This window comes from Protopterus annectens, chromosome 7.part0 (assembly GCF_019279795.1).
Source record: "Protopterus annectens isolate FY-2018-M chromosome 7.part0, PAN1.0, whole genome shotgun sequence".
In the NCBI taxonomy this organism is placed as follows: domain Eukaryota; kingdom Metazoa; phylum Chordata; order Ceratodontiformes; family Protopteridae; genus Protopterus; species Protopterus annectens.
In genome coordinates this window covers 197,282,949-197,307,170 of record NC_056739.1, presented here as the reverse complement: position 1 = coordinate 197,307,170, position 24,222 = coordinate 197,282,949, and the positions used below count along the sequence as shown (strand labels likewise).

The following is a 24,222-nucleotide window of genomic DNA, read 5'->3' as shown; positions in this document are numbered from 1 at the left end:
GACAGTTTAAGGCTCTTATAGCCAAAGTTGCAGATGTGTAAACCTTTTTTTCCCCATCTATTTAGTGCCCTTGAATCCCTGTCAGGTTTGGAACCGGTTGTTTTTTTTTGCAGTGGAAGCCTCAACTCCCTTTGGACCCCGTGAAATAGTTTTGGGGTCAGCAGCAGGGTTTTTAAAAAGAAATGTGTGAGTCAGGAACCCTGTAATATCTGTCAGGCTTAACAGGAGCTGGGGGTAAGGAGTCAGGGGTCAGACTAGACTCCGAAAACACTATCTACAATGTGTAGCACAGGTGGAATAGCTAGAGGCCTGTGCTGAGGTAGTAAGAGAAAATCCCTGAGCCTCTTTTTAGATTATGAAAAATCTTGGCTCTCCCAGTGGAAATGCTCCCTCATGGTATGCAAGGATTTTTCATCATCAGAATCCTCATAGGGGGGAAGAGAATATTCCTGATCAGAAGAGGAATCAGAAGAAATAGAAACCTGATCTGAAGATTCACAGTCAGTGTCTTGCCTAGGCCTCTTATCAGGAGGGGGATGGGAACCCCTGATCTCTCATCAGGAGTGGGATGGGAACCCCTGATCAAGGTAACAGAGTCTTCGGGCCTGATCAAGGTAACAAGAGTCTTCGGCCATTTTGAGCATCTGTTTTTTTGGGCACAGAGGCCTGTCCACGTGGCTCTTGAGATAGTTTCCTTGCTTTAGAAGGTGCTTTAGTCTTTGATGCTGAAGTCGTTTTAATGTAAGGATGTTTAGGTCTGAATACACCCTCAGAAGCCGGTGCCTGCTCAGCGGCTCTGGACCCATCTGAGGGATTAGCATCCGAGGCTCCAATAACTTGAGTATCCAGCGGCATGGCCGACTCCACATGGGAGTTGGTAGCGGTCTGCAAAGTAGCGGGCATCAGGGGTTGCGAAAGCACCTCACTGAGAACCGGCGAACCGGTGACTGGCTTAGAAAAAGCTTCATCAGTTTTGGGCCTCGGTTGTTTTTCTTTATGTTTTTGTAAACTCCGGGAGTTGGATGGCTATCCGACGACATTTCAGGATAATTAAACCGGCGTCCAAAAAAGTTTAAAGCAAAATCATACTGACGCTTAATAGTGCGTTGGTTAAATCTAGCACAAAACCGACAACCAGTAACATTGTGATCAGGGCCTAGGCAAGGAATACAATAAGAATGAAAATCCTTACGAGGTATTTGCTTTCCACAAGAAATACAATTACTAACTTTTTCTGACATCAGTCTGGAGCAAGAAAAAAAGAAAAAAGTTTCCCCAACGGGGTACTTAGCTTTATTGAAGACTTTGGATCTGAAACTCAAAATACAAAAATCTCAGGAGTCGGCCGACCGGCACTTGCGAACTGCTTCTGCTTCGGGCACCGCACGGCAAGAAAGACTGAAGAAAATGGCGTTGGCTGCTTCTTTTATACCCCTGACGACCTGATGTCAGGGAAGGGGCGACAGCAGCTGACGCAGGACCCAAGACTTTGGAATTCAGACCGGCTGAGGGCAACCTGCCAGTAGGATTACCCAAATGTAATGGCTGCAACAGTGAAACACGAAGAACATCAACACTTCTAAAAACAGTCGCATCTAAACAGTCAATTAATTTGATCATCATAGGTGTAAATGACTAAGACATAGCAAGTCCAGGGATGTAAATGGTGTCGACATGCTAATGCCCTCAGACTTTGGCAGACTGAACGTACTTGGCAGCTCAGCAGTCTCCAGACACTTCGATTTGTGGGACCACTTCTTTTCAATATATCGTTTCTTTTTAGGACAAACGTCTACAAAGTCTGTTGCTCAGCAGACACAATAGCTTGACTGATGATGGAAAAAATTATCTTTTCATCCAATTACTACTGGAATGCCAACTCCCTTCTCCCACTAGACTTTCTATTAAATATGGGACAGATATCACATATAACACACATCACAGCAGGGCCCGAAACAATGCCCACACATTCCAAGTAATGAAAATCCTTCCATGGCATTCATCTCATACTAAGAAACCTCTTCTTGGATTACATACTGTTCATTTGAATGTACACTGATTAATACCCAGCAAAAAAGGCAAACTGTTAAAAAACAAAGCCATAGCACAATGCCAAAGTAAATAACATAACAGTCTGACTGGCATCAACCAAATGTAATAAGAAAGAACTGAAGGTACAAATCAATTATGCTGTCATACCCCAGGTGAAGAGTTACCCCAGATGAGGGGAGGAAGCTTACACAGTCCTAGAAACTGTAACTTTTCATTTTTTGTTGCATATATTTTATTTTTCCCAGCCTCTTGTTAATACATTAGTTGCCCATTTGTTACATTAGTTAGTTAGTGTTTCTCTGTCCTCTTGAATAAGAATTCCAGCTTCCTGAAATTCTATCCCACTTGGGATCTAGTCTTGCAATTTAGTTTAACAGGAGTGACAGAACTGTAATTTGCTGCAAGTGGAGTTACAGAGCTCCACTGACTTGAGCGTTTGGCTCTATTTGATTAAATTTCCTATCTTCTCTCATATAACCTGGATTGAGGTGGGTTCACAGGGGGTCTTTTGTGCAAGACTCGAGACATGTGTTACAGGGAGAAAAGAGCAGCTTTGATATTGCTGTCCTCCATGCATTCCAGAGTGTTCATCAAAGAGAAGAAAAAAAGCTGAGCACACCACTACTGCACTAAAGTGGGCTGAGTGCACTACAGCTGTTTATCTAAGAAACCTTGTAAATCTAACATACTACAACTAGTGTAAATCAGCAGCCAAACTAATCTGTGCCAACACAGCTGACAAACTCTGAACTGCAGTAAAGCATACTTAAGATACTACTCCCTCCCTTGCCTAAGGAATCTAATGAGCTCCCTCAAAATTTCAGTAACCTACCCAATCTAACTAGTTCTGCTAAATGATAGTGCCGCCCATGCATCCTTAAAACAGAACTCAGCTACCTCCCAGTACTTTCAGACACCCTTGCCCCCTAAATCAATCTTTCATTACTGCGTAGCTTATAAGCAGAGGTACGGGTTTGTCCCTGTCCTTTACTCAGCCCTCATCTCGTCGAAACCAAGAGTATAATGCCCCCTTTGGCATGCATCTGTTAAAGCCTATGCAACAATTTAAACACTCGAAGGTTCTTCACAAACAGGAGAATATAGGGCCTAAAACATTTGTCCTACATAAACTGCCTTAAAGCTGTCACTATACTTGATCTCTTACAGAGGGGAGCTGTGTCTGGCATATAAAGCATCCTATGACCAAATACTAATGCTGCACACGCAAGTCAAATGTTACAATGAATAACTCAATCCAGGGGCTCAAAGTTTTTCTTTTAATACATACTGAATGGTTTGGAGGAACAGGTACATTTCTCGATGTATACTACTACTCTTGAACAGACTTGGCCTCCGCATAAAAATAGAAGTTATGTCCTTACCATAACGTTCCATGTGGAGTGTTCATCTCGCCTTTGTTCTTACACCTGGGTTCGGAGCCAATCCTCGGCTCCGTGTCGGCCGCTTGGCAAAGCTCTGCATCGAGAAGAAGCTCGAGACCAACCTAACTCCCACAATCCACCTCTGCCTTTACCTCAGATCTAGCTTGCAAGCAAACCAGAAGTCAACAGAAGAGAGTATAACACATTCATGCCAACAAGAACAAACATAGCTGAAAAACTGCTCAAGGCAGAAGCAGGAGAACCAAACCAGACACCTAAACTGGACGTTCTTCCTGAGGGTGGGAGGGTGGGAATGTAAGAACAGAGGCGAGATGAACACTCCACATGGAACGTTATGGTAAGGACATAACTTCTATATGTGAGAGTGTTCAATCTCGCCGTTTGTTCTTACACCTGGGTAGCGTCCCTAGCTCCATGTTCCTGAGGAACTCACGGGAGAACGTTCCTGAGCACAGTGGAACCAAAGGTTGCCCTGTCCTTAGAAATCCTGTCTACTTTGTAATGAGTAATGAATGTATGTGGTTTAGACTAAGTGGCAGCCGCACAAATAGTGTCTAACGGTAGGCGGGCTGCATGAGCCAGGGATGTAGATACTGATCTTGTAGAGTGCCCTTTGGGCTTGACAGGTAAAGTTTGCTCAGAGGCAGTATAAACAAAAATAATACAATCGGAAAGCCATTTGGAAAGGGTTCGTTTCGTAACTGCCATACCCTTCTTGGTGTCTGCAAAGGCTATAAAGAGCTGGTCTGTTTTTCTGTGGTCCTTTGCTCTATCCAAGTAAAATCTGAGTTGTCTATGAACATCTAACTTGTGTAACATATATTCCAACTTATTGGAGTGGTTTCTGAAAAAGGTGGGGAGTTCAATGGACCGATTAATATTATTAACGGAGCAAACTTTGGGAAGAAAGGATGCATTAGTGCGAAGAGATACTCTTGTCAGGGTGAAAGATCAAATAAGGGTGTTTAACTGAAAGAGATTGAAGCTCCGATACCCGCCTGGCCGATGAGATAGCCACCAGAAAAAGGGTCTTCCATGACAAAAATTTCAAAGGACAGGAAGAGGCTGGTTCAAAAGGTGGTAGCATCAGCTGTGATAAAAGAAGGTTCAAGTTCCAAGGTGAAGTAGGACTTCTAACTGGTGGTCTAATATGGAAAGATCCTTTTAGAAAGGCCTTACAAAGTCTGTGGGCCATAATAGGAGCCCCACTTTCTCCCACATGAAAGTTTGAAATGGCAGCCAATTGCACTCTCAAAGTGGCAGGAGAAGCCCCTTGGTGGAACAGTTCGGTTAAAAACTCCAAGACCTTATTCAGGGGAGCTATTACGGGATCCAATTGTTGTGTAGTTGCCCAGTGCACAAAATGCTTCCATTTACTAGTGTAAATCTTTGTAGTGGAAGCTTTATGAGAAGCCACTAGGATATTTTGAACTGCAGGGGATAGAAGATCAGACCTGGCTAAGAAGGGAAGCGGAGCAGCCAAGCTGCTAGTTTGAGGGAGAGAAGCGACGGGTGGGGAGCCCCTGACGAGTGGGTCAGCAGATCCGGCTCTGGGTCCAGGATCCAGGGTTCCCGAATTCGGTGTGCCAGCAGAAAGGGAAACCAGATTTGACGAGGCCAGAATGGGGCAATGAGGATAATTGTCCTTTGCAGGTTGCTGGCTTTCTGTAGAAATTTTGCAATCAGGGGAACAGGAGGAAAGGCGTATAGGAGACCCGGGGGCCAATCGTGAACCAGAGCGTCCCTGGGAACTTCCCCTGGAGGGGGTAACAGGGCAAAATAGCTTCTGCATTTGGCGTTCATTGGAGACGCAAACAGATCGCAGGAAGGCTGGCCCCACTTGCGAAAAATTTCCTTCGCAATTGATTGTTTGAGGGACCACTCGTGAGGTAACAGGATGGCTCTGCTTAACCTGTCCGCTATGACGTTGGATAACCCCGGGATGTGCGTTGCTATCAGAAAGCGACCCGTGGACTCCGCCCATTGCCAGATTCTCATGGCCTCTCTGCATAGTTGATAAGACTTGGTTCCCCCTTGTTTATTTATGTACCAGACTACGGACATGTTGTCCGACTGAACTGCAATGGTCCCTAGAGGAAGAAGGGGATAAAAAAGTGTTGCAACGCTAGAAACACTGCCCTCAACTCTAGAACATTGATGTGCAGCTTGTACTCCAAATTGGACCATTCGCTTTGGACCGTCTGTCCCTGAAAGATGCCCCCCCACCCTATCAGGGAAGCGTCCGTGGTCACCGTAGCCGTCGGCGTGGGTAGCACAAATGGTCTTCTGCTGGAAAGATTGCAAGTCTGAAGCCACCAAGCCAGATGCGATTTGCATATGTTTGTGATGTGAATTTCGTGCGTCAGAGGTAACTGTTGGAACGACCATTGTGCAAACAGTAGCCATTGAAGAACTCTCATGTGCAGTCTTCCCAAGGGTATCGCAATGAGAGAAGCTGCCATGAGACCCAAAACCTTCAGAACCAGTTTTGCTGGGGATTTTTTGGATACTAGAAGAGCTATGTGGTTTTGTAGGGAGGCTATTCTTTCTGGAGGAAGCCTTTGGACTGAGCAACGCGTATCCAATTCTGCTCCTATGAATGAGATATGCTGTGATGGCTGTAGTAAAGATTTTTCGAAATTTACGGAAATTCCGAGATGAACACAGAGCTGTAGTGTGTAATCCCTGGCCTGAATCAGTCGACGCTCGGTGGTGGCAGGAAGGAGCCAGTCGTCCAGATACGGAAACACCTGGAATCCCAGGCATCTCAAGTGAGACGCTACCACTGCCATACATTTGGTGAAAACCCTGGGGGCTGAAGTCAGACCAAAGGGCAGGGCTCGAAACTGAAAGTGACTGGCTCCCAGCCGGAAGCGCAAGTGATCCCTGGACGCCCTGGCCATTTTGATGTGGTAGTACACGTCCTTTAGATCTATCGAGCACATCCAGTCGTCCTTCCGTAAGAATGGAAGGATCGATTGAAGCGTGACCATCCGGAACTTTTCTTTCTTGATGAAGGTATTGAGTTTGCTTAGGTCCAGAATTGGCCTCCAGCCCCCTGTCTTTTTTGGAACTAAAAAGAACTTTGAGTAAGTTCCGAATTCTCTTTGGTCCGCTGGGACTGGTTGGATGACTCTTTTTTCTAGCAGCTTTGAAATTTCTATAGCTGCAGGGCCTCGCACATGGGGCGGTACATCTGGGAGTCTTTTCTGCGGAATTGGGGGCAATAGGAAGGGAATTTTGTAACATCTGGTAACAATGCTTTTTACCCAATTGTCTGATGTAAGACTTTGCCAGGCCTGAGGGTATAAAGCTAAGTGACCCCCGACTGCCTCCAGAGCAGGACAGTCGGGCCTCCTCTCAGGAGTGCTGGAAAGGTTTCCCAGGGAGTGTATCCCTGTCACCTTGGTTTTGCGGACCCCCTCTGCCGCCAGGGCGACTTCTTCCACCTCTGCCCCCCACTCTGCCTCTAGAGGGGGCATCACCCTGTGTGCCTGGGAAAGAGCCTTGGGGTTTTCGAAACCACATTTTTCCACCACGTTGCCCTTTGGGGTACGGTCTGGATGGGGTGGAAAAACGGACTCCGACAGCAGACAGAGTCTTTCCCTCTTGCTCACACCGGGTAAGGGTTTCCTTTACTTTGGGGCCAAAGAGTGGCACCATCAAATGGGGCGTTGGTAAAGGAAGACTTGAAGGCTTCCGCAAAGGAACATAAGCGCATCCAGGATTGTCTACGAAGAGCAATCGCTGAAGCCGCTGCCCTACTCGACCCTTCGGCTGCATATGAGATCAGCCTCATGGACGAGTTTGCAATAGATGTGAGGGTATTGAGATGTGCTGTAACTTTCTCCGAGACAGCAGCATCTGTAGTACCCTGGAGGGTATCTCCCAACTCTTTGATTAGATCCCTCTGTAACCATGTGAAATGGGTCAAATAGTTCAGGGATCGCATGGAAAAAGCCGCTGAACTAAAAATGCGCTTCCCATACCTGTCCATGGTCCTAGAATCTCTATTAGGCGGATGGACAGATGAGGAAGATTCAGACATCTCCTTTTTCGTGGCAGCTGCCACCACCATAGCGTCCACTGGAACTCCCTTTGTTAGATAAGCCTTGTCTTGGGGTGCAGTAATATACTTATTAGGCTTTCTAGGGACTGGCTCCACCGTGTCAGGTGTCTCCCACGCCCTCCGAGCAATCAATTCCATCAATTCATCGAAGGGCGGAGTGACCCAGGAGGAGGAAGGGCGAGCACCGAATGCCTTCAGCAAGACTGACTCATCCTCAGAAGGGGGTAGGGCTTGCCAATCACCTCTCTGTTTTAGGATCTCCAGGATGTCAGAAAAGGAGACATCCTCTGAGGGTGATTTTGGGGACCCTTCTGACTCATCCAAGTCAGTGTCCGATGTCAAGGATTCTTGTGGAGAATCCAAGTGTCTCCTCTTACACAATCTTTTCCTCGGAACTTCTTCGGGGAGGGGGGCATCCGATGAAGCCTCCGAAGAGGGGGCACCCTCTAGGGGTGGCTGAGACACTGGTGCTCGACGCTTAGATGTAGCCGTGGGTGCAGAGGAGGACAACGGGCCTTTATGGGAAGGAGAAGCTGTTTCTGCTGAAGTGGTTGTCTGAGTAGACAACACCTTCCTCATGAGGTCGAAGGCCCCCGGGTCCCGAGTCGAGGTATCCCCAGGTTCCGAAGAAATCGGAGGAATCCCCGAGACAGGCACAGATGGCATCGAACCAGAGGACGGAGCAGAGTCGATCCGAGCCGAGGCTCCGAGAGGGAGAGTCGGAACCGAAACATCGGTCCGACTCAGTCCCCGATCCAAGGATGGATCTTCGGCTCCGAGACTCCGGTGCTGGGTCCGACGGAGTCGAGGTGAACGGTGCCGACAAAGAAAAAGACGGTTCCGGCACAGAGGGCTCCACAATAATCAGATCAGCCTCTCACGGCTCCGAAGACTGGATAGGTCTCGGAGGAGGAACAGGTGGAGATAAGGGAAGGCCATCGAACTGGGAGGAGACCGAGATGAGCTTGGACAAGGCCGTATTCTCCATCAATTTCTGCACCACGCGGTCTACATCGGTGTCGGAGAGGGGCCTGGAAGAACGCGTCGAAGGAATCGAAGACTGAGCCGACCTCAAAAGTACAGGAGGAGGAAGCTTCATCACCGGTTCCAAGACTCGAGGCTCGGTAACTGACAAAAGTTCAACACTCGGCCCCGAAGTCTGTGGAACCGGTGATCGAACTTTAAATGAAGAGCTCGGAGCCGATGACATGGGCTCAGACGTCTTAGATTCCTTCGAGGATTTAGATGTCTGGTCCGATGCATCCAGAGCCTCTTGGAATGCAGGCTTCAAAAGGCCCCTATCCATAAGTTTCCTGCGCCTATCTGTCATGACCCTTCCACTGAAAGAATGGCAGATGGAGCAGTCTTCCTGCAGATGGAGAGGGCCAAGACAGTAGATGCAGGAACTATGATTATCAGTGACAGACATTTTCTGTCCACATTGGCACCGTTTGAAGCCTGGTTTAGCTTTTTCAGACATGTTACAAAAAGTCAAATCCAAGTAAAACAGTGAAATAGCCAGTACAAAATGTCCAATCCAGTAATAAAGGTCAAATCCTGTAAGATAAAGTCAAATCCTGTAGTCAAATCCTGTATATAAAGTTAAAGGGTGGGGTAGGCCCCAAGGGAAGTAACTCTAAGAAAAGTATATAAATTTATATATACGAACCCAAGAAGCCCTCGACACACTACTCACACACACACACAACAACTTTTAAAGAGAAAAAGAGAAGTTTTTATCCAAAAATATATAAGAAAAAATTATCTTAGCTTTGAGGTGGTCCGAGCTCATCAAAAATGATGCGAACGTTGCAGCGGCAAACTAGATCTGAGGTAAAGTCAGAGGTGGATTGTGGGAGTTAGGTTGGTCTCGAGCTTCTTCTCGATGCAGAGCTTTGCCAAGCGGCCGACACGGAGCCGAGGATCGGCTCCGAACCCAGGTGTAAGAACAAACGGCGAGATTGAACACTCTCACATCAAAGCTCATCTCTGTCCCTAGTCAGGCGCAACATGGATTTATGGATGGACAATAGCAAATTCACCCCAGGGCTGCCCCTGTACCACTAATAGACAGGGGCAGCACCTAAAAGCTGTATACCACAACAGGGTCCCCCATTAATTCTCTATGGCTTTACTCCAGAAATCTTATGGTCAGCATAGAGATATAGTTCTTGGAAAAAAAGGACAGGGTAATTTTAATACCAAATTACTATACTTAAAATAGGCTACAAAGAAATGGCCTAGTACTCACCTAGGAGTCTAAGACTGGTCTGGTGTCCAGACTACCGGCAGAGTTTCCAACTTTTTTTTAATTTTCACTTTTTTGGTTCCCTACTGCTTGCCATCATCTCCCTGTGACTGACAGGCCCCCTGTGACTGACAGGCCCATTTGATCCATGGAGGAATGCTGTTCTCTGCCATTTGTTCTCTACGAGGACAGGATCAATTGTGGAGCAGTCATCCTGGTACGCATTAGGGCACTTTATGACGGGAAATAACCCCACTCCCTGATGTGGCTCAGCTTCACTGCAGATGAACTTCCTATATCCCTGATAAGGAGCCATGGCTATGTCTTTACATGCCTCTACAAGGGATATCACAGTGGCTTAGGTAAACCTACCCATATCTCCCCTTTGGGGAATGTTCTCAGGGGGTGTCCTTTACCACACCCCTGGAGCACGTGGTCCCAACACAGGGAGGAGCCACCAAAACCCACCCTCCCTCCTGGGCAACCATGCTGATGCAAGTTGTGCATCTCTCAACCATCCCTTCACAGTTTGTGCAGCTTCTTGTGCCAGTAATCGATCCCGAGTGATGTGGACTACAGTCAGGCCTTCAGCCCTCTGCACCGGAGAGCAGAGCAACACTGCCCTAACTTCTGATTTCACATTTTCCACAAGAAACTATTACTACAACATTAACATATAATCAACTGTCACATGCACACACAAGGAAATTAGATGGCCACACAAAATTTATCATCGACATTACACCCACTGAGTAAACTTTTACTGGCTATGAGATTTTTTTGTGAATGTGCAAGTCACTGAATTCATTTCACTGACACGTTTTCTTTCCCCGAACACTTTATTTTACAAATAATGAAGGAACTGTGGGGACAAAGGGAGGCAATACCTTTGTATTACACTGTGTTGCACAAGCTGCAGCTAATCGATCATAGTCAGTGAGAGGAGTTTGGTGATTCTCACATTCAGTGGGAGACTGTCAAGCAAAAGCAGTGTCTATTAATGCAGCTGTGCCAATAACTTTCACTGTAAGCTTTTACCACTCCGGCAACTTGCCCTACTTAGTGGTAGCTTACCAACTTCTTTTTGGCAAACTGCACCCTACTGCTGCACTGAAAGGCAAAAAATTCAAGTGAAATGTCTGTCATGAAAAGCTATTCACAGCAGGCTGCATGATACCTGGACAATAAAACTTAAGCATAGTACATAAACCATTTCCAGTCTAGGAGGTAAAAATCAAGATCACATAATATCTAAGCTAACACACTTTTATACAGCTACACAATCTAACACCCAGAAATGTTCTACTTGTAGGGAACTGAAAATGAAAGTAAAGCAAATGAACAAAACACCTTTCTGTAAACATATAATCATTAGATATCCTGGAAAAGGCAGCCACCCTCAAATAAATGCTGCAAACCAAAACGCAAGTTTAAAAAAGGCCACTCTCCTAATTTCTGAATCACAGCTAGTAAACAAAGACGTACACTCGGGTTGTCAAAACATCCTAGAGAGAACAATGAGCGCACCGACTAAGTATTCTTGTGCACTGTTCAGATTTCCACAAACTCTGCTTGTGCATTACAGGTACCCTTCCTCAAATTCTACTTAAACAGCATTGTACAATCCAAATCAAGTCACATTTCAACTACTGGTAGCTCATTCAAACTGCCATGCCTATCGACTTTTAACAGGTTGCCGAACACAATACACATATTTACATGAATCTACCCCCACAATAAATAGCAAAACACAAACCTGCACATATCTACAGCCATAATTAAAAAAAAGATATATACAGTTTACCTCACTCCTCTTACCCAGAGTTCAAACTGCTCAGCAGGACCACAGTACACCAGTATCACAACAAACATACTGTACTTGATTAGGGTAGTATGCAAGTCTATGTCCAGAAGCACTTCTACCCCAGAAGCCAGTTCCAGCTATAGTTAGTGTCCATGCCAGGAGGCAAATTTGCTTCTTAAGCAGGGGAAAAAGGAAGAGGCAATATCAATGCAAGAGCACTGACAGCTGAATCATTTTAATAGCAGATAGCTTTCCACCACATTAGAAGAACAGGAGTAGAAGGAGAAAAAAAAAACAAGCTGCTAAAGTAGGACTAAAACAAAAAAAGTACAAGTCCATGTACAGATGTATAGACTAAAAGACCTGACATACTACATTTATAATACAAGCATAAATTATATAAAAAAAATCATGCATGCACACAAATTATATACAATGTTGATGTACATGGGTGCACTACAGATTTATATTATATATGTTTATATATAAATGTATGTACATATAAGTGTGTGCATATCATCATACACACGTTCTTGTGTATATGGTGCGTGCATCTTTTTTGTTTGTACTGGGAGAAAACAGGCAGGCAGCTGAGCAAACAACCTAGGTTCTTTGTATTTAGTGGCTACTCATACAAATACTACAACTAAAACTGGTATTTGACAAAGTACAGTTTTGTACCTACCATAAATGTAGATGTCCGAGAGGAATGCATCTGCAGTCTTTACAAATGGGTTGTCCTGTCGTCAGGCAGCCCTTCGGTCGGCCGGATTCCAAAGTCTGGGTCTGGCTTCGGCTGGTGTCGCACTTCACCCGACGTCATTGCGGCAGTTATTCGGGTATAAAGGCATCAGCCGACGCCATTTTCCTCTGTTTCTTGCCCCAGATGCCAGGTGCCCTCTTGGATGGCTAAATTTGGATAAATGCCAAAGTTTCCAAATAGTAGAGAGCAAACACATAAATAAGCATGTATGTACATATATACAAACAAATACACCATAATAGATCCCCCCCAAGCTAGCTGAAGATTGGCAAATACCCTAGGAGTACCTCAGAGGGGGAAGGAGGGTGGGTAATCCTGACTGCAGATGCATTCCTCTCGGACATCTACATTTATGGTAGGTACAAAACTGTACTATGTCCTTCAAGGATGCATCTGCAGTCTTTAAATGGGTAGAATACCATAGCTAAACTAGGGGAGGAGGAAATGAGAAGAGATTATGGTGTAGTTAGGATCCCTTGCAAAACAGCAGTGGCAAAACCAGCACGGGATCTGGAGTATAGAGGTAAGTTATAATGCTTGGCAAATGTATGCACGGAGGTCCAAGTAGCAGCCTCTAATGTCCTTGGTAGCCACTCCTCGTAAGAAAGCTGTGGTAGTGGCTGTAGCCCTTGTGGAGTGAGGCCTGATGTTCTCTGGAGTTTTCTTTCCATGGTAGAAGTAACAAAATCTAATGCAATTTCCTATCCATTTGGAGATTGTCTGTTTAGAAATTGGTTTTCCTTCCTTTCCTGTTGCATATGCTACCAGAAGCTGGTCAGTTTTTCTATTGTTTTTTGTCCTGTCCAGGTAGTAGCGTAATTGTCTGTGTACATCCAAGGTATGTAAGAGCCTTTCTCCCCTGTTCTGTGGGTTGGGGAAGAATGTAGGAAGGTGGATAGCCTGATTTAAAGATACTCTGGATACCACCTTAGGCATAAATGTAGGATTTGTTCTCATGGACACTCTATCTTGATGGAAGATTAGGAAGGGTTGCACTGCCATTAATGCCTGTAGTACAGAGACCCTTCTTGCTGAAGTTATTGCCAGCAGGAAGGCAGTCTTCCAGGATAAGTATTGTAATTCTGCTGTTGCTGCTGGTTCGAAAGGAGGAAGAGTCAGTTTTTCTAGCACAAAGTTCAAGTCCCATGCTGGCAATGGAGGTTTCCTGGGAGGTTTCACATTTTTAATTCCTCTCAGAAACTGTCTGAGCAGAGGATGCGAGAAGACAGGAGGATCCAAGCTGTATTCTGCTGAAATAGCTGATGCATGTATCTTGATGGAAGAGTAGGACAGGCCTGTATGGAAGAGGTCCGCCAAGTACTCCAGGATGTTGGCTATGTTCACCAGTGTCACATCATGCCCCTTTGCAGTACTCCAGATGAGATATCTTTTCCATTTTGCTGCATAATTCTTTCTTGTTGAAGGTCTACGAGCCTCCAGGATTATGTCTTTAACCCTTTGGGATAAATTTGGGTTAATTGCTGTTATGTAATGTTCCAGGCAGTTAGCTGCAGAGTTTTTAGGTTTGGATGCAGGATGTTGTAGTTGTTCTGTGTTAGCAGTAATGGGATCAGGGGCAGTGTCCATATTTGTTCCCGGGACATGCTCCTCAGCAGTGGATACCAATGTTGTCTTGGCCAGTCTGGGGCTATCAGAATGATCCTCGGACGTTCCTCTTTGATCTTCAGAAGCACCATGTGCATCAAAGGAAGTGGTGGGAAGGCGTATGCTGTCAGGCTTTTCCAACTGAAAGATAGGAGTCCACCTTCCAAGCAAGTGGGTGGTAAGTCCTTGTGCAGAATTTCTTCAACTGGTGATTGAATGGGGATGCAAACAAGTCTATTTGTGGTAATCCCCATTCTCTTGTGATGGTTTTGAAGATGTCCGGATGCAGCATCCATTCGTGGGCATCTGTTGTAGTTCTGCTTAATATGTCTGCTAGAATGTTTTCCTTCCCTGGTACATAAATTGCCTGTAACTGAATGTTGTAGCTCAGAGCCACATCCCATAGGTCCAGTGCCAGCCGGCATAGAGGGTATGAGTGTGTGCCTCCCTGTTTGTTGATGTACCACATAACTGTGGTGTTGTCTGTCCTTATCATCAACTGGCCTCTGTCCTTATCAACTGGCCTTTTTGGAGAAAAGGTCTGAATGCCTGGATTGCCAATTTTACTGCCATCATTTCTTTTAGATTTATGTGCAGATACAGCTGGTCTTGAGTCCATAGGCCTTGAATGCACTTGCCCATCATGTGTGCCCCCCAACCGAGGTCTGAGGCATCTGTCGTGATGGTTTGTCTTGGTTGACTTTTGCAGAAGGGCAATCCTGTGTTTGATTGGCAGGCCTGAGCCCACCATAGGAACTCTTGCTTCAGGCATGGGATCATTGGAATTTTGGTTTCTAGGCTGTGCTGGTGCTGGGACCACAATTTCTTTAGGTACCACTGTAGCTTTCTCATATGCAGCCTGGCATGAGGGACCAGTATTATGCAGGATGCCATGAAGCCTAGAGCTTGTAGCACTTTTCTTGCAGTTAATTGGTTCTGCTTTGTTAATGCCAAGAAGTAGAGAGGAAGTTGCTCTTTCTTTTCTGTAGTTGGAAATGCCATTTGGTTTGATGTGTCCCGTTCTGCACCCAGAAAGGTTATTCTTTGGGATGGAATCAGCCTTGACTTTTTTGTATTGACTGTATATCCCAGGGCTTGCAGCAGGTAGATGACTCTTTGTAAGTCTTCTGTTAGTTTGTTTTTGTTGTCCGCTTGAATCAGGCAGTCATCCAGGTAGGGATAGATTTGAATCCCCTGAAGTCTGCAATGAGCGATTACTGATGCCAGGCATTTCGTGAACACTCTGGGCGCAGTAGATAAGCCAAAGGGCAATGCTGAGAATTGATAATGCTCTGATCCTGCAAGAAATCTGAGGTATCTTCTGCAAATTGGTCTTATGGGGACGTGCAGGTATGCCTCCTTGAGATCTAGAGTTACCAGCCAAGACTCCTTGCCCAGCATGGGAAGAAGCTGCTGTAGGGTCAGCATTTTGAATTTTGGAACAATGAGGAATGTGTTTAAAGCGGACAGATCTAGAATAGGCCTCCATTTGTTTTCTTTTCTTGGTACCAGGAAGAGTCTGGAGTAAAATCCCTTCCCTTGCTCCATAGATGGTACCTTTTCCACAGCTCTCATTTTTAATAATTGAGATATTTGTTTTAGAGCTTCTGTCCTTTGAGTAGGTGGTAAGTTCGGCATTCCTCTCTTTCCTGGTAGAGTATGGAAATGGAATCTGTAACCTTGGTCTATAGTTTGCAATATCCATTTTTCTCTTGTAATGCAGTGCCAGTTTCTTGAAAATAAGGTTAGCTTTCCGCCTAAAGGTGCTTCTAGTTGTTCCCTGGTAGGCGGTACCACCACCAAGTCACTGTGATTGAGTTGTTGTAGTGGTGGTGGCTGTATCCATGCCTCGTTGGTTGTTACCCTGCCACTGGCGACCCCTGTAGGCACCCCTGGATTGGTTTCTGCCTCTAGAGCGCCTATTCCTGCCTCTTTGTGCCTTAGAGGGGGTCTGGAAAGGACCAATTCTTGGAGGGCCAGTTCCTGCTAAACCTTGGAGGTTGAACTTGCAAGAAATCTTTCACTGTTTGCACAGATTTTGCTTTCTCTTCCATCTGTTTTAGTACCTGCTGTGCAGGGGAACCAAATAAATTGACCTTGTCCATAGGTGCATCCAAAAGCTTAGATTTGACGTGGTCTGGTAATGCCTGTTCTTTCAACCATGCATGCCTCCTGATAACTGTGCCAGTCATGTCTGATCTAAAGGAAGCCTCCAGTGCATCATAGCCACATTTTAAAGAATGGTTACTAACCTGCTGTATGTTATGTACCATTTCTTGAACATACTTTTTATCTAAAGATTCTTCAGAGGACAGCTTTTTAGTCAACTGGTCAAGCATAAACTCTTGATATTGAATCATATGAAATTGGCAGTTCAAAGCTCTAGCTGACAAAGTAGCAGAGGTGTAAACTTTTTTACCCCATCTCTCTAAGGACCTGGATTCCCTTTCAGAGGGGAGGGGGTTTTTAGAAGAAGTAGCTGCTACAGCTTTTGGACCCTGGGAGATAGTCTCTGGATCTGCAAATGGATCTGCAAAAGGAGCCTTATATAAGTGGTGATGAGTGTCCGGGACCCTGTAGTACCTATCGGGCTTAGCAGGAGCCGGAGGTAAAGTATCAGGAGCAGTGCAAGCATCATTAAATGCATCATCAACAACAGAAAGAACTGGAGGTATAGCTAAAGGCCTATGCTGTGGCAAATGTAGAAAGGTCCTAAGCCTTTTTCTAGAGTCTGAGAAATCTTGGCCCTGCCACTGAAATTGTTCCCTCATAGCATGCAAAGTTCCCCCAAAGGAAAATTCCTCAGGAGGAGAGGCTGAAGGGATGGACTCCTCAGCATCAGAGTCTTCGTAAGGAGTATAAGAAGCCTCAGGAGGGTCTGTATGTTCTGTGTCATCAGAGGAATCATCTGTGGATACTGGCTCAGGGGCTCTGCTCTAGGCCTCTTTCTGGAGGAGGGAGAGAGGCCCTGTCTGGATGAGGCTGGGCTCCACGAATTAAAGAGATGAGATCCTCAGCCAAAGAAAGCATATGGGAGCTGGTGCTGGGCCTGTGAGAGGGGGGCTTGGCAGGCACAGGTTTTGATGCTTTGGCTGCTTTAGCCCTGGCAAAGGCCTTAATAGACATAGCTGGAGGAGGCCTAGCAACTCCACGTGCAGGGGTAGAAGTATCCAGGGGGATGGTGTCTGATAAATCCTGTGAAACCGCAACAGAAGGTTGGATTTCAGAAGCCGTTTCTACCAGGTTAGAAGAGGCCTCGGTAGAAGGCAAGTTATTGGCTGAAGAAAGAACCGCTTGCTCGGCTTCGGCCGAAACAGAGACACTCGTGGTTTGCTTAACCGCGGTTTCGGCCGAAACCGCGGACCGCGAGTGTCGGTCCTTTTCTTTGCGTTTCTTAGTTATTTGCGTAGTCGGAGGATCCGACGGCATAATGTAGGCAAAATCGGAGCCGAAAATCTGTTCAGCAAAGTCCGATCGACGTCTAAGCGTCCGCCGGTTAAAAGAAGCACAAGCTAGACAAGATGCTACGTCGTGGTCTGGGCCTAAACAATGTATGCAATAGGAGTGGAAATCTTTGAGGTATTTGTTTCCCACAAGATAAACAGTTATTAACTTTCTCTGACATCGGCTGAGGCAAGAAAGAGTCCCCAACGGGGTACTTAGCTTTATAGAAGTCTTCGAAGTAGTATTTGGTAGTAGTAATCTCTGGATCTGACCGACCGGCACTTGCGAACAGCTTCTGCTTGAGCCACGGCAAGAAAGACTGAGGAAAATGGCGTCGGCTGATGCCTTTATACCCGAATAACTGCCGCAATGACGTCGGGTGAAGTGCGACACCAGCCGAAGCCAGACCCAGACTTTGGAATCCGGCCGACCGAAGGGCTGCCTGACGACAGGACAACCCATTTGTAAAGACTGCAGATGCATCCTTGAAGGACATCTGCTTTTCCACACTTCTGTATACGGCAAATCTTTACTACCTACTCTTCATCTTCAAAGATGTGTTCTGCATTTTATGGCAACACTATTTCTTACTTCCCAATGTTTTACATGTACAGAATAGGTGGGGAGTGCCTTCTGCTGCCATCCAGTTGACGCACTCAAGTTTCCATCCCAAAAACTGAAACAAGAAACATGGCGAAAACAGTAAAAATAAATAAAATAATCAGCTCTTTCTGTTAACCAATAAACTGAATCCGTCAGAAGCACAAATCCTCACAGCTGACATTCCGTTCTTACGATCCAGCACACTGTGGCCACCTAAAAGGCAGTCTCTCCGTACCACCTTTTCACTACCTCACTGGCAGTATTCCAAGAAAAAGCTAAGAGAGTTCCTGCACTTTTCTGGAAGAAAAAGTATTACTTCTCTGCTACTCAGTCTGTAACATGTTACCTGTGGTTTCTCATAAGGCACAATGACACTCTGACGCCTGGTGTTGGAATCTTCCAGGTACTGAGCCTGTGAATTGCCCTCCACACGAATCAGGTGGCTAGGTGGGACAAGACCTGCAAATAAAAAAAAAAAAAAACTCATCTTGAAACAAAACACCTCTTTTCCTTTTAACTAATTCTGCCTACTGTTGCAGTACTTACTTTTGTATAAAATGAACAGAAACATTACTGCACTCTCATGCAAACGGTGACATTAGTGTATTTCCATCATAATACAGACAGCCCTGAAACCATGACAATGAGAGAAAGCTATAACCCAAAACTTCCATACATAACATTATATTTGCCTCTGCAAGCATTTATTTCACCTTTACTGCTTTTTCGATTTGCACGCTTTGAAACATCAGAAGCCTCACTCCAATCCACTGTAACCTGTGTTGACCTACACAGATTAATATTTGGTAAACAAATTCCTAATGGCAATAAAATGCACATTTGATTTGGGGCAGCATAGCGGTGATACAGTTTGTACTGCAATCTGAAATCCCTTTGTTTACAAGTTCAGTTTTCACCTGGAGCATTGTATGTATACGATACACATGCCCTCCCCTGTGTGTATGTGTCTTTACTGTAGGATCAGACTTCCTCCAGTAAATATTGGCTATAATCTGCTGTTTGTGGACCATACTCAATGTCCTGGTAGAGAATAAAGCCAAACAGCCCTTCAACATAATTTTGTACACCTACATTACATCCCCTGGTCTCCAGCATGAAAAATGTCAGATTACTTTCTAGCCATAGACTTCCTCCTCCACCACCACCCTTCTTGAGGTTTTTCTCTGGACTTATTCCATCAACCTACTGTCCTTGCCTTGTACAGCCTACAGAACAGTATACAGTACTGTAGACCAAAGAAGGCAAGGGCACTATATGACCTGCGGGACAGCATACAATATATGGCAGGGAACCTTGTTGGCTAGGCTTACGCAGGCCCTTGGCCCAATGTCATAGATTCATAGGTAGGTGCTAGGCTATGCGACCTGGCTAAGGCATAGTACAGGGGAGCATGACAGCATTATTCTGGAGACTGCATTACTGGAATATATCTCAGCACTGGCTCTGGTCCTAGCAGGTCAATCTTTGTGATGAACATTTGCAAGTCCTGTTAAAAGCTATTCTGCCAGCAGATCCACTTCCCCAGGAGACCGTCCACACTAATGTTACTGTGGTCCAAATGTGCAACAGTCTCCATTTGTGTACAGAGTCTCATTTTTTTCTGTCCAGTTTGGACAACCTCTTCATGCCCTTCCTTAAGGCTGGTCGCTCAATTTTCCAACACACGCCAGTGCAACTCCAGACTTTTTGAAGTATGCAACAAGGGTGAGCCATGTCTTCCTTTCCCCAAGATACATGTCAAATGAACAAAGTGAAGAGTAATAGCCCAATCAGACACATCTGTGGCACTTTTTTCCACACAATGCACCTCTTACCAAAACCGTGCGTCTTACCATACAACTATGATGTACTCCAGCTCTACATCAGTGGTCCTGCTAGCCGTCCTTGTAACTGTCTGTATGGGATCAATTCAAAGATCCTGAAATGAAGGTACTAGTATTCCACGGTCAGCTTCTCATTTTTTTTTTTAAATCCTGGAAACTGCCATATACTAAAGAAAGCAGTCAGCCTTTCCCTCAATACTTTCTCTGCGTTTCCCTGTGCTTATTGTCCTAGATTTCCCTAAAGTCTTCCTGCACCCCATACAAAAAGCGCCTTTCAGCCATTTCACTTCTGCAATTGCCACTGAGCTTCTGAAGATGTCCATAAAGGAGATGTATCAGCACATTGGCCATATACTTTTGGACCACTGGAGAGGTCCTGTGCCCGTTTTATCCTCTCTCAGTATAACTAGTTCATCTCCCACCTCAATTACTGTTATCATGGTATCTATTCAAAGGTTTTACGACTTAAACTCACTTCCAGTATGGCACACTGACCAAAGATGACAGATACATGCAGTACCACATACTACTCAACCTTAGAATGCATGGCTAGGCCTGTCTAAAAGATAACTTACAAAAAAACAACTTTACCCCACTTCCTGACTGCTGACATTTCCTTCTGAACTTGTGCTTTTACTGCCCTGACCTAGTTTATCACACTTGTACCTCTCTTTGTACAGACTCCTCCACCTCCAATCACCTACCACTACAGATTTCCTCATGCAGGTATGCAGTCCACTTTTGTTGCTGTAACCACTAAAATTCATACTGCTAAGCAGATGCACTGGCCTTCTCTTTTCCTTCTTCCACTTGACCTACATTAGCCCACATTAGCCCTCTCTATTACACACAACAGAAATGCAGCTAATTATTAGCAACAGGTCAGAACTTGGATAACTTCCTTCCTTACCATCTTTATGTTCTGTGCTGCGTTCATGGTGTGGACAACGCTTCACCACATCAGCCACGTGCTCAGACTTTTTGTAGACAGCAGTGGCACGTATAATTGCCCCTACTTCAGGGGTGGACTCAACCTTTATCTGGACTGGACAGGTCTTTGCCAGCTGACAGTACAGTTTGTTGAGCGTAGGCGAGTACTGTAAAGATAAAACAGAAGTGTGTCAAAATAGGAAGAGGGTGCGAATTACAAACAAGAGACTTTTACAGCTACTAACAATACAAAAACAAAGCAGTGTGATACATTACATTCTACTGTCTGCTTGTCTTTACGGCTTTTCTCGGTTAGGGGCCGCCACAGCAGAACTCCGGTCCGCTAATGATTGGCAGTCGATTTTTATGGTGCCGAGTTGCCAGCCCGACACCCAACCTTCAGCGAAGGCATGCCCATTCACGCATGTCTTTCGGAGGCCACTCGACTGCAGGGGGGGGGGGGGCATGCAAACTCCACACAGAAGGCACTCCAGCCGAGAATCGAACAGGAGAACCTCTGTCATCTTCCAAATATCAAAATAAAATCTTAATCTAGCTAAAGGATTTGATGTTGAGCAACTGTGCCCTGAAGGGCAAACCTTTAGTCTGAGGAATCGAGCTCTTTCATATCAGAGCTAACTCAGATAAACATGATTCCAGCTCTCTACTACTATCACTCTACAAATGTAATCAAGCAAAATAAAAGCAGTGGTCCAAAAACCCATGGTGCAGACAGACGAGTTGTACAAAAAGTTTAGTTTTGCATATAAAAGTACAGCAGCCAACAATACACCACACCCAACGTGCAGTTAGGGGCAGTACTCATTTAAAACCCACCCTCAATCATGGACAATCATAAAATCTTCCAAAGCTAGTTACGAAAACAAAACTGCCAAAGATTCTAAAGACAACCACAAGGCATTCTATAGCTATGTTAAGACTCTAAATGGCAATATTCAGATCTGCTCTAAGCTACAGCAGAATGGCACTAGATGTACTGATCCCAAGGATATTGCCAATATCCTGGCAGATGGATTGTCCCTTTAGGGGGTGAAAGGGGGGTGAAGTTGGCACTGAATCCAATACCGAAAGAATGCCAAATTCCGGTAATCACAGCCACTCGGGTAAAAAACGCACTCTCCAAAGCCAAGAATACAGCATCCATGGGACCAGACGACATCCCGGGCTGTGCACTGCATGAACTACAAAATGAACTGGCACCTCACCTGTGTGTCATGTTTAATCATAGCCTCACCTCAGGCTTCGTGCCCACAGAGTGGCGCACAGCTACAGTCATCCCACTCCACAAGGGGGGGATCCACTTTGGATCCCGGGAACTACCGTCCCATCAGTCTGACGAGCCTAATCTACAAGGCCATAGAACGTATTATCATGGAACTTACAAAGACACTGACAACCTTCAAACACTGGACCCCACCCAATTTGGGTTCGTGAAGGGCCGATCTTGCCTCCTGAACCTGATTGACTTCTTCGAATCAGTCTCCAGAGCTGTGGATGAGGGTAAAGTAGTTCACACAGCCTACTTGGACCTCGCCAAGGCTTTTGACACTATTTCCCAACTCTGGAATCATAGATAAATTTAATAAGCTGGGCATTAATCCCTACATCACTCGATGGGTTGCAAACTGGCTTACCGACAGAACATACACTGTAGAAGTAGCGGACTTCAAATCCAGCTCCAGACAAATGACAAGTGGTGTACCGCAGAGTTCTGTCCTGGGATCACTCTTGTTTGGCATCTACTTCTCTGAAGTACAGGCCAACACTAAGGACTCTGGCTTACAAAGTTCACAGATGACTGCAAGCTGGGAGCAATTACTGAATCCCTAAATGATGTAGATATATTACAAAAGGGCCTTACCAAAACATATGCCTGGTGCCAGAGCCATGGGCTCAAGCTAAATGACAAAAAATGTATAATTGTCCCCTTTGGGAAAAAACACGTACCTGTGAGCTACCACATAGGTGACAGTACACTAATCATCAAAAGTGTGATAAAAGAGACCTAGGGACACAGGTGGACAGTGGTCTCACCTTTGATAGTCACATGTTGGAAAACCTTTCTACGTTGCACCCCTCATTACTAAGGGCTTTTCATCCAGAAAAAAGGAGGTCATTGTCTCACTGTACTTGTCACACTTTTGGTGTTTAGTGTACTGCCACCTATGTGGTAGCTCACAGGTACGTGTTTTTTCCCAATTAAAACTACTGTTCAATCTCAGCCTTACTACAGGATATGTACCTAAAGAGTGGCGTACAGCAACAGTGGTCCCTCTCCACAAAGGTGGTGCCTCAACGGATCCTGGAAACTATCGCCCCATAAGCCTGACTAGCTTGGTCTGCAAAGCTATGGAAAGGATCATCATGGACCTCATAAATAAAGGTATTGGGGAACCTACAGACAATGGATCCTACCCAGTTCGGCTTTAAGGGCAGATCCTGCCTCTTAAACCTTGTCGATTTCTTTGAAACAGTCACAAAGGCCATTGACGAGGGGAAGGTGGTCCACACAGCCTACCTGGACCTCGCAAAAGCCTTCGATACAATACCCCACCCGGGCATTATAGATAAGCTCACCAGCTTACATATAAACCCCTATGTCACTAGATGGGTTGCAAACTGGCTCAAGGACAGAACCCACATGGTTAGAATTGCTGGAGCCATGTCAGACTCCAAACCAGTTACAAGTGGCGACCCACAAGGCTCAGTCCTGGGACCTCTCGTTCGGTATATATTTCTTGGAGGTACAGGCCAACACGGAAGGACCGTGGCTGACCAAGTTCGCAGATGACTGCAAACTGGGCGCCATAATCGACTCTCCAGCCGACACAAGCATCCTCCAAAAGGGCCTCATAGAAACAGACTAGTGTCAGAGCCATGACCTCAAGCTAAACGCCAACAAGTGTATAGTCATCCCCTTTGGCAGTGCCCACAAATTACCACATAGGTGGTAATCCATTAAGTACAGAAGTAGTAATTAGGTACCTGGGGACCCAAGTTGATAGCAATCTCTCATTTGACAACCACGTGGCCGAAGTGGTTAGAAAAACATTTTATATAGCCCACCTAATCATGAAGGGATTCACATCTAGATCAGGGGAGGTCATCGTGCCTCTTTACTCATCCATCAAGTCTATAATTGAGTATAATGCCCCTTTTGGGATGTACCTTACCAGACACCTGCAGCAACTGGAAAGACCCCAAAAGTACCTCACCAAGAGGATCAAAGGGCTCAAACAGATGCCATATGCTGCCCGGTTAAAGAAACTCCAGCTCTACTCAGTGGCATACCACCTGCTCACAGGCGATCTGTGCCTGACGTATAAAGCCATGTCCAACCCGGAATTAATGGACATGCTGCACCTCAGAAAATCCAAATCCCATCGAGCTACGAGCTCGAGAGACTTGAACCTCAGCACTGAAATAAATAGGACAT

The 24,222-nt window shown here is 45.5% G+C and overlaps 1 protein-coding gene across 6 annotated transcripts in view; it reads right to left on the bottom strand.

The window, feature by feature from the left end:
• LOC122806350 (cellular tumor antigen p53-like) overlaps window positions 1-24,222 on the bottom strand; it is a 361,899-nt gene that overhangs the window by 213,660 nt on the left and 124,017 nt on the right. For all 6 annotated transcript variants that reach the window (XM_044076688.1, XM_044076691.1, XM_044076692.1 and 3 more), the window contains 2 exons: window positions 20,746-20,932; window positions 18,338-18,450 (listed from right to left, as the gene is read on the bottom strand). In XM_044076688.1, the coding sequence (XP_043932623.1) occupies window positions 18,338-18,450; window positions 20,746-20,932 (300 nt within the window). The remainder of the gene's footprint in view (window positions 1-18,337; window positions 18,451-20,745; window positions 20,933-24,222) is intronic.